The following is an 11,173-nucleotide window of genomic DNA, read 5'->3' on the forward strand; positions in this document are numbered from 1 at the left end:
ACACAAGTAAACACAACATGCAGTTTTTAAATTAAGGGTTTTTTTATGAAGGGAAAACAAAATCCAAATGCACATGGCCCTGTGTGAAAAAGTGCTTGCCCCCTAAACCTAATAACTGAATCACAGGTGGGAACCTGCCATTGAGGTACTGGTCTTCCTTTTCTGGCTGGCCAGTTTAACCTCCTGCTGTGTGGTTTCTAGGGCATTAGACATGCCCAAACCCACTGGTCTCTCATGCTCATTCATTGAGTGGCAAGTGGCCATTAGACATATAACACAACAAGTGATAAATGGCCCAAACATTTAGGGTAGGGCATCTAGCTTTTCAAATGGTCAGTGGGTGCCTTTGATGGATGTCACATCTGTATCAAAGCACCTGGGGAATCCTTTGCCCAGTGCAACAGATACTACAAGCTGTTCCCCTCAGTCCAGCTCTAGGCTGTATGTGATCACAGAGCCAGGGTTATTGATGTGTTCACTGGTTGCCCTGGTTCTGTACATGACTCCAGACTCCCTTGACACAAAAACATGACCATTTCCTTGCTCATACTCATCATCGAGAGATAACGCAGAGTTGCTTGACAGCCCCAGCCCATCACAGGTGGAAGAGGCAAGGGAAACAGAGGCACACAGCACTGGAGGAGGAACTGAGTGCCTCTGACCCAAAATCTTATCCTTTAGGGTGAAAAGGGCCATGAGGCAGCTGGTGGGTTTTTCAACTTATACAGATGAATAATTAGCTATATTTGAAATGTAGAATATGTTAAAAATGCCTTATATTTGTTATATAATTTTGTTATATTTGTTATATGTGTTACTTAGTCCCGTCCTCCAGTCAAATTTTCAGAAGCACTTTCTTTTTTGTTTGTTTTAGAAAAAGCAGACAGGGTTTAAAGGTTTAGACCAGGGATGGGGAACGTTGATCCTGGAGGGCCGGTGTCCCTGCAGAGTTTAGCTCCAACCCTAATGAAACAAACCCGAACCAGCTAATCAAGTTCTTCAGGATGCAGTTAGGTATTTTTTTTCCAGGGTTTTTCAGGGTTGGAGCTAAATCAACGTTCCACACCCCTGGTCTAGAACATATGTTCTAGACCAGGAAAGACCATAAGAAAAAAACAAAAATCTGCTGGACTACCTGGATGGATATTGTGTGCTTGATTGTGTGCAGTTTGATAAATCTAATAAATTATTATTTGAAGTGACCAAAATAATATAGTGGGTAGGACGTCTGTCAAATGAAGCCTTGCTATTTTAAATATTTTCTGAGAATGACCCAGCCACTCAAAAATGCAATTTATTTATTTTTTCTTTAAATCATCAGAATTCACAGTTAATTTTAATTTAAGTTTGCAGGAACTGTAGGACCATGGGGTGGGGAATTAATTTCTCAAACGCTGCAGACTGAAACTTTGCCTCTCTGAAATTCTGGACTTACGGCAGTACCAATGAAGTCAGAGGGCGAGATTGGGGCCTCAGGACAAATAATTTCTCCTTTCTCTTAATCCCCAAGAGGTTCAACCACAGATGTTGTTCTGTGGCAGCCACTGGAGTCATTGAATGGACAATACCACGGGCAATTTGCTTAGTGGCACAGTGGGCAAATCTGTGGCTTGGCAGAGCTCCAGGACTGCTTCTCGAGACAGGTCAAGGTCGCTCAGAAGACCGGCCTGTTAGGCCTGCCATGGTGTGCAGTACCCCACTAGCCTAGCCCGCCACTGTGTAGTCCTTAAGAATTTAAAGCACAAAAGATATGTTTGATTTGGATACCTTTGACCAATTATTTTTAGTTCCTTACACAGGGATGTCCAATTTTTGGAGAGCCACAGTCCTGCAGAACAGTCCTGCTCCAACACACCTGCTTTTCACCAGCAATAAGTAGCATTCACGAAATTGTGATGGCTGGATTAAGTATTTTTAATTAGCATTGAGGGTAACTCTGCAGGACTTTGGCTGACATTGGAACCGCATACTAGCATATGACTCATACAATTTGTACCATGAATGGTACCGAGTTCAGCATGTGTTTGACACCCCTATTTTATTACACACATTACTTACAATGTTTTGTACATGGATAAAATAAATAAACAGCTAAGATTTTAAAAATCTTTGTATTCTGTATTTTGTGTATACACTGGAAAATGTTTATGCCTTGTTGTTACTCTAAAGAACATTTTATACTTGATCCAACCTAAAAAAAAATACTTTTCTGTCTTGTCATTGAGCTAAAGTAAAACATTTAGTTAACTGGAAGTAAAACTAAGTTTTGTGGTGTAATTTAAACTATTTGCTTCAAATCAAATGACAATTTTGCGTTCGGTGAAATTCATGTGACCACTGACGTCATCGAAGTTCGGTTTGAGAATTGTTCCCAGCATGCTTTGCTTATTCCATTTGGAGAGAGCCCAGACAAATTGGAAAATTACAGACTCTCATTTTTAAATGAAGTGAAGAAGCAAAACAAACATGCAGTGATAAAGCACAAAATGGGCAAGACTTTTTCACTGCAGAAACTGGAAATTGTGGAAAAGGAATCAGGAGTGGAAGAGTTGAAAGAGAGATGGTCTACATTGTTCACAATCAATGAGGTAAGTGACTTTTTTCAGTCAATCTCGGATTGCCAGAGAAAAGGCTCGGAATGTTAGAATGACCCACAGTGGCTATACTGCATGTGGCCAGAACATTCTAAGGTATTTTACAGAGTGAAATATTTGTCACTTTAGAGCAGCAGCAGTGTAGATGGGGCAGTGCAAGTCTGGACATGATATATATATATATATATATATATATATATATATATATATATATACTTAAGCTTAAGCTTAGTTGAGGGTTTGGATGATTTGGTTTATGTAAAAGATGACAACATTTCGGAGTTTCTACGACCTATCCAATGCAGAAAACTTCTCAGTGCCTGGAAAATGCAAGGTAAAGAGTTTGATGAAATAAAACTAGGATGTGATCATGTAAACTGTGTTTCATTGCATTGCAGTACTGTTTATGATGTAATTCTTGAGGCAATAAATTATGGATTTTTTAATATATATAACCCACAGAAAATCAAAACACCACTGAGGTACTGAAACCTGTTGAGGTTCTCCCATCGTTTCCCACTGAAACTAACACTACTCCTGGTTCACCTCCTTCAAGCTCATCAGAAAGCAGTTTATCATCAACCAGTGTGTCACATTCATGGCCTGAACATTTCAGAGTTCCCTGGAACTTAATGCCAGCAGGAATACAGAGTGCTGTTGAGAATGGTCAGAGACCTTCCCCTGCTGACCGACGACAAATGATGAGAATCCTTGCTGATGAAATGAGAAAACATGACCCAAACCCCACCAGATCACAGTGCCTTTCTTTCTGCTCTATATAAGCTGAGTTTCTGTGGCTGCGTTTCTATTGATACTGTGATCGGACCTGATTCAGGGGTGACGAGGAGACAATATTGTTTATAAATTATAAGATAAGCAGACAACAAAGATGTAGAGTAAAACTTTAAATCTGGCAACCCCACCTCCAAAAGTGCTTAAACAGCCACAAAAGATACAATGTTGTTGAATATGGCATATTTGATTGGTTTCCAAATTTAATGTGAAAAAAAGCATATGTTTTTTGGCATTATTCATCATCACATCATCCAACAGTTAATCACATTTTTATATTGCCCAGCCGTAGTTGATCTTATAGGTGATCATCCACAAGTAGATGACTTGCTTGATTGCAGAATACAGTTTGATAAAACATAATGGAATGTTTTGTTTGGATGCATGTTTTGTTTTTGCTCAGTGAAGTGAGATCTTGTTTTGTGAAGTGAGAAGTTTTTTTTTTTTGGCAAAATTGCAATTTGAGTAAGAGGACTTAAGAGGAAAATCTGGTTGCAAATGGTCTGTGCTGTCTAATGTATAGACATAAATAATATCCACTTGTTTATTTTTCTTTTTTGCCTTTTAGACACTTTCTCGATATCAACCCTGAACGTGGATCAAAGGCCAAGAAAGGGAAAGTGACTTCAAAGAAGACTGGACATGTTGTGTAAAAAAAGAACAGCACTATTAACCCGCAGGTTTCTTCTCTTCTGTGAAAACTTGCAGACTTTGAATGGAATTTTGTTTAGATCCTTTTTTTAGACCTTCATTCTCTGGGCCATTTTTCATTAAAATTAAGTACATTATAAATAAATAAGATTATTGCCTTGTTAATGTTCTGTTGTTAACTGTACATTATTAAAAAATTATAGCTGGCATTTCAGCCAATATGTTTGTATAAGGCAGGTTTATTTTCGTTTATTTTTTATTAATTTTTTTCCGGACTACTTCAGTTTCTGGGTCACTTTAAAAAACAAACAAAAAAAAACCCAACAACTTCCCATTCATTAAATGTACATTAAAAGACTGCATTGTTAATGAAGTGCTAATTGTTAATTTTACAAGTTTTAGATACAGATACACTGGGCAATTTTCTTGTCTTTACTTTAAAAAAAAATGTTTTAAAACTCAGAGAATGTTGTATTCTACTTCCTATTATGGGCACTGTTAGAGATGCAATTAACATATTTTTAATTATGTGAATAATTCAATTTAAGAGTACAGAATGAAAAGCACTAATTACTAGGGATGTCCCGATCAGGTTTTTTAGCCCTCAAGTCCGAGTCCGAGTCATTTGATTTTGAGTATCTACCGATACCGAGTCCCAATCCGATACTTCTATAATACATAAAAAAAGAATAAAGAAGAGCAAAGAAACAGATCCAGGATGTTCCTTATTTTTTATTGAATTCACCTTATTTTAACATTCAACAACTCTGTTAACAAACAGAGCACTTCTGTGAGGTAGCTTGAACAATCAAGTAATAAATAACATAAATTCTTCACTTTTGGACTTTAGTGCAACAGTAAATATAAGAAAAGTCTAATATAAAAACAAATAGCACCTCAACTTAAAATACCCGGCAGGCATGTAAACAAATAAAAAAAATAAAAGTGCCACAGTGTTTGCAAAGCCAGTAATGTGCTTTTAGGAACTGCACTCCTAACTCTTACTGTCATCACAGTAGTAAGTTTCACAGAAGGAAATGTATGTTTTTCTTAATGAAAACTAACAGCTCTACCTTGTCAGGTTTGAGCCTGTTTCTGTTCTCATCAAGGACGTTTGCAACGGCACTAAAAAGTCTCTCAATGTCCACAGAGCTGCAGGGGACACTGAGATACTGGGTTGCAACAGCAGCCATAGAGGGAAACTGATTAGCATGTTCTTTCCAGTACTGAAGTGGGTCGCTTTTCTTAGGGGTGTTTTTTTTCTGAGAGGTAGGTCTGCACTTGAGTTTCTGCTGATGCGGTACTCACGGACCGTCCCTGTGACTGCCTCTCGTGTAAGATTTCCTCAAAGGTGATGTCCAGGCTGCTACATGCTTCATGATGTGGTGCATTGCTCACTGGCTCTGCTGCAGCCTCATTTTCCTCTGGCACTGCACTGACAGCCCTCCTCCCCTTTGTCTTTGCCACCTCCTGGATAAGGTGTTCCTTTGCAAGCAACAGGTTGGCTGACTTTGTGAAAAAGCTAGAAAGAGATAAAAGTAACACACAATTCAAAACAATAAGACAAGAGACACAGCTCTTCATACACAGACATAGCACAGCTCTTCAGTTAGGCAACTGCCTACACATGTACTCAATTAATAAACAAAAAAAAAAATCTAACCTTAACTAAATTACCCAAAACTAAATTAAAAAGGAAGTAAAAAATAAATTGGCTTAATACTGGTGTCTGGGGATGACTTGACTTTATATACACATGATGTACAAAAGGTGCATTTTAATTTTCCTATACTTGCCCATCTTTGTATCTGGGATCTAGAAGAGTAGCGATGTAGAAGAGTGGCTCAGTTTCAATATCAGCAAAGCGCTTCTCCACTGCCTCCAGCAGAGTCCTCTTCATTGTTTTTATTCCCTGGTCATCATCATCCTCCCGAGACAGAACAAGTCTGAGGACTAATGAGTGAATGAATGACTTAATGAATGCATGGGATTATAGTTTGTTTCAAACAACATCAATAAATATTACAGTATAAAGTAATAAATAAAAATACAAATTACCTGTTATGGCAGGGATCACATCAGGGGGGTATTCCAGAAAGCAGGTTATGTGACATACCCGGGTAAGTTTAAGGGTAAACTAGTGGATAACCTCAACTTTCGGTTCCAAAAACGGAGGTAACTTTCTGGGTATGTATGTAACCATAGGAACTTACTCTCTGAAGATAACCTGCTCGGTAGCAGGTTATGTTCCAGGGTTAGTTTGTTTCAGAAGGTTACTGAGCATGGCGTGCCCTTTTGATGACGATCCTGTGGACGTGGAGGCACAAATTATACAAGGTTTTTTTTCGCCGGGAGAGAGTTATAAGACCGCGCATTGATGTATTTTCTTTTCCTAATGATTATTTGAAAGAGCGTTATTGATTTTCAAAAGATTCGTTCATTTATTTAACACATCTCGAGACCACACATTGCAAATGTCACAAACCGCGGGTCTGCGCTTAGAACAGAGAACATTCTGTGCATATCACTTCGGTTTTTCGCGTCAGGGCATTTTTTGTACAATGTGGGCGATGCAGAGCATGTGGGAAAGGCAACTGTGTGTAGAGCCGTTCGCACAGTATGTCTGGCACTTAAACGATTCTTACACACGTTTGTACAGTTCCCTGGCCATAAACCTCAACGTGTTATTAAAGAGGAATTCCACAGAGTGGCAGGTTTGTCCTTTGTAGTAAAATCCATGACACATATTGAATGTGTAGTCATACCATTTATATCTATACATGTATTCATCCTGCACACACACACACACACTTTAAACTTCCATATATGACTTTCTATTTCAGGATTTCCAGATGTAATCGGGTGCATTGATGGCACACACATTCCTATTAAAGCTCCTTCAGTAAATGAGGGAGACTATGTTAATAGGAAATCTATTCATAGTATCAATGTGCAGGTAACAATTTCATTTTGTATTCCTAATTTTTTGTCTTGTTAAAATCATTAAACTCATTACTTTTTCCCACTAACTATAGGTAATATGTGAGGCAACCCACATCATTACTAATGTGGAGGCAAAATGGCCAGGATCTGTGCATGATGCCAGAATTTTCCGCGAGTCATCATTATGTCAGTCATTTCAGGAGGGTATGTTTTGCTGTATACAATTTTTTTTGTTTGTTTTTTTTTACTATATTTGTATTGTACACTTGAATCATTACAGGACAGTACAATGGTTACTTGCTGGGGGACAGAGGATACCCTTGTCTGCCCTATTTAATGACACCCTACCCTGAACCTGATCCCGGACCACAGACCCGCTTTAACCTGGCTCACAGCCGAACACGGGCCAAGGTGGAGATGACCATAGGGATCCTGAAGTCTAGGTTTCAGTGTCTGTGTGGGCTCCGGGTCAGTCCAGAGAGCGCATGCGACATCATAGTGGCTTGTGTTGTGCTTCACAACATTGCCACTATAAGAGGAGAGAGCCACCCTCCTTGGATTGAGGAAGATGGCCCAGAGGAACCCCAACAGGGTTTTGCACACAACAGAGATGGAAGACTATTGAGAGACAGGATTTGTCAAAATTACTTTTATTAAAATGTTTGCACTGGTCTGCTCTGCAGTTCATTTCTTGATTTCCTGCAAAACAATGAAAGTAAAAATTAAATAAAATGTTTTTTTTGTTTTTTTTTTATTACAATGCTTTATATACACAACACTTTTAACATGCAACAGATTAATCAGAAGTTCCAGTAATTCAATTTCAAGTTTTGCTTTTTTAATTTGAAGCTGTATAAGGTCCATTTCCATGTCACTTTTTCTTATTTGTTTTTGAAGATGGACCTTATACAGCTCCTTTGCTGGCAACTAGGAAGGCAAAAAAAGTTAAATAAATGAGATTCTGTCAGACAATAAAAGTAAAATATGGACAACTGCACTCAAATTCTTACTCCGGTTAGATTGTGCGTTGAGGTTGAAGGACCTTCATCTGTGGGCAAATTGAAAGGACAATGACAGTTTGTTACTCTAATGTAAAAAGGGGGCATGCATTATAATGATGTGCATCATACCTCAGTGGATCTACCAGCATTGTCCACTTCTGTCACAGCAGATGTGGTCTCTTCATCGTCATCGTGGGTGGTGATGGCGCAGTGGATAAGACACATGCCTTTGGTGTGAGAGACCCGGGTTCGAATCCACTGTGAGACACTAATGTGTCCCTGAGCAAGACACTTAACCCCTAGTTGCTCCAGAGGCGTGCGACCTCTGACATATATAGCAATTGTAAGTCGCTTTGGATAAAAGCGTCAGCTAAATGAATAAATGTAAATGTCATCTTCATCCTTCAGTGGAAATATGCAATTATACATTATCTGGCAAAAATAAACATAAAAAAATATCTAAAAGCAACTAAAGGTACCTGACAACAAAACACTTACAGCTGTGACAGACTGTGTTCTTTCTGTAGGGTCCAATAATACAATCCCTCTGTCAGTATCTATAAAAAAATAGACGGGCTAATAATAGACCAGTTAGACGGGCTTCAGCCTTCTTTCTATTAGCTACATGACAGAAAGAATATACTAAATCGTGTTTAATAAATAGTTCAGTAATTGTGTAATCAAATATTACCTTTTTGCAGAATGTTTTTGATTCATTTTGACTTGGCTCAAAGTTCTTCTGGCTCCAGAAGGATTACACCTTATTAAATAAGAAACCATATATTCCTAGTCAATATACACTGGTATTTTAATCTAAAGAAATGAATGGCAGGAAAAGTAAATGCTTTCGTAGTGATTTAACAGTCAAAAGGATGCGGAAGGGGTCTTTAATTATTGTGTGCTATAATAAAAACGCATTTACTCTGTCCGTTATTTTTTGCCAAGCCAACTCTCTTTCTTTAGCCCATGCAGCCGTATTGCTTTTTTTCATTATTATTGGCTTGAATTCTTCGTATGCGTGCATTAAAACCTCCAACTCCGCCTCAGTAAAGTATGCCGCTCTCTTTTTTTCGTTGTCATTTTCCATTTTGACTCGTGAAATCGGCGATCCATTGAAAACGCCTTTATGCACGCGCATTAACTCTGGGTAACCAGTAGGAGGTTTATTAAACTAACTCTTCTCAGGTGTTTTGGAACCGACATGCTCATGGTATGCGGGTTTGGGGTAAATCAACCCAGAGGTTATGATTTACCAAATGGTAAGTTAACCAACCTTTCTGGAATACCCCTCAGCTGCAGTTGCAGTCTCCCTGCTCACATTCTTGGTCAGCTCTTCAAAGGGGGATAGCAGAACAGCAATCTTATTCATCAGCTCCCACTGGTGAGCTGTCAGTGTTGCTGGTAGAGTGCGTTCAGCTGCAAAGACTTAGCACGTTTTTGTTGCAGCATGTAGAAGCTGCTGTTCCATCATCTCTGCACATAAGAGAACATGATTCACTTTATTTTTGTTCAAATTAGGTGCAGAGCATGTAATGTATTAGTGGCTTACTAAATCAAGTGTATGGGAAATAATAATAAAATAGAAATACATTAAAGAATGTTACGAGAGGAATCTCACCTGTACATCTTGCTGTAGGCGCTTGATATCCATATTTAGATCCATCTGTATGTCTTCTAGTTGAGAGTAGGCCAACGGGTAGTGTTTAAAATAGCCTACAATCTTCCTTGCGTTGGCCAGGCTCTCTGTCACGCTGCACTGAGACAGCAGGCCCTAATGCACACAGAGTTGACAGGAATGGCTGACACAGCCCACACTCAGCACTCCCATATCCCTCATAGCTTTCTTCATATTTGCCGCGTTGTCACGCAAAATTACGTGGACCCGTTGCTTGTCTATTCCCCAGTTGTTTAGCATCTTTTCCATCGATTGCTGGATGCGCTCTGGGGTGTGCGATCCGCGAAATTCCTGGACATGTAGGGTCGCACGGCGTAAAACAAAACTGGAGTCAATCCATTGTGTGGTAAGGCTTAGTAGAGACATGGGAGCTATGGACAATCTCCAGATGTCTGTGGTGAACGAAACATGGGGTACATCTGATAACAGGACAAGTAGTTTGTCAGAAATCTTCTTATAAAGGGCTGGCAGAGCTTTCTCGGTGAAATAGTGGCGAGACGGCATTTCAAATCGAGGTTCTACGTGCTCCATAAGCATAAGAAATCCAGGGTTCTCCACAAAGGCGAATGGCAGGTCACTCATTGCGATCATTTGTGCTATCTTGACTGTGATGACCTGCGCCTTCGCGCTGTCACGGGGCATTTTTACTCTCCTCTTCAAACTCTCCTGCAGCGTGAGCTGACTCGTCTTCGGCTGGGTTGCCTGGGTAAACTCACTGTATTGTGTCGGGTGTTTGTTTTTGAGGTGCCGTATCAGGTTTGTTGTGTTAAATGTAGCCTTTTCCTTTCCTCCTGTTGCAATCCCAAGTTTATATATCTCACAGTTTTCTATGGCAATGTTATTGTCATCAACTTTATAATACCTCCAGACCGCAGACATACTCGCGCTTTCCGCTTCAAGCTGCTTCCGTGTTCTACTTTGCCGGCATTTAACCAATAGCGTTTCTGCAACAAAGTGATGTCATGCCGCACGCGTTGCTGTTTCTGTGTGGAGTCAAGAGGTCTAACTCTGTGCCACTGCATAACTATAGATGTGTTCAAAAATAATGAGAATATACAGTGTGTACGGAAAGTATTCAGATCCCCTTAATTTTTTCACTCTTTGTTATATTGCAGCCATTTGCTAAAATCATTTAAGTTCATTTTTTTCCTCATTAATGTACACACAGCACCCCATATTGACAGAAAAACACAGAATTGTTGATATTTTTGCAGATTTATTAAAAAAGAAAAACTGAAATATCACATGGTCCTAAGTATTCAGACCCTTTGTTCAGTATTTAGTAGAAGCACCCTTTTGATCTAATACAGCCATGAGTCTTTTTGGGAAAGATGTAACAAGTTTTTCACACCTGGATTTGGGGATCCTCTGCCATTCCTCCTTGCAGATCCTCTCCAGTTCTGTCAGGTTGGATGGTAAACGTTGGTGGACAGCCATTTTTAGGTCTCTCCAGAGATGCTCAATTGGGTTTAAGTCAGGGCTCTGGCTGGGCCATTCAAGAACAGTCACAGAGTTGT

At 39.4% G+C, this 11,173-nt stretch overlaps 1 protein-coding gene across 1 annotated transcript; it reads right to left on the reverse strand.

Annotated features, from left to right (window-relative positions):
• Window positions 1-423: 423 nt before the first annotated feature.
• On the reverse strand, window positions 424-10,535 carry LOC306842642 (E3 SUMO-protein ligase ZBED1-like; the record flags this gene model as incomplete). The annotated part of the gene is made up of 7 exons (XM_079373600.1): window positions 424-675; window positions 5,111-5,209; window positions 5,346-5,559; window positions 5,834-5,990; window positions 7,355-7,598; window positions 9,600-9,752; window positions 9,858-10,535. 7 exons carry the CDS (start codon window positions 10,533-10,535, stop codon window positions 424-426), a joined length of 1,797 nt encoding a protein of 598 aa, XP_079229726.1.
• Window positions 10,536-11,173: the final 638 nt, after the last annotated feature.

This window comes from Barbus barbus (assembly GCF_936440315.1).
Source record: "Barbus barbus genome assembly, chromosome: 23".
NCBI classification, from domain to species: Eukaryota; Metazoa; Chordata; class Actinopteri; order Cypriniformes; family Cyprinidae; genus Barbus; species Barbus barbus.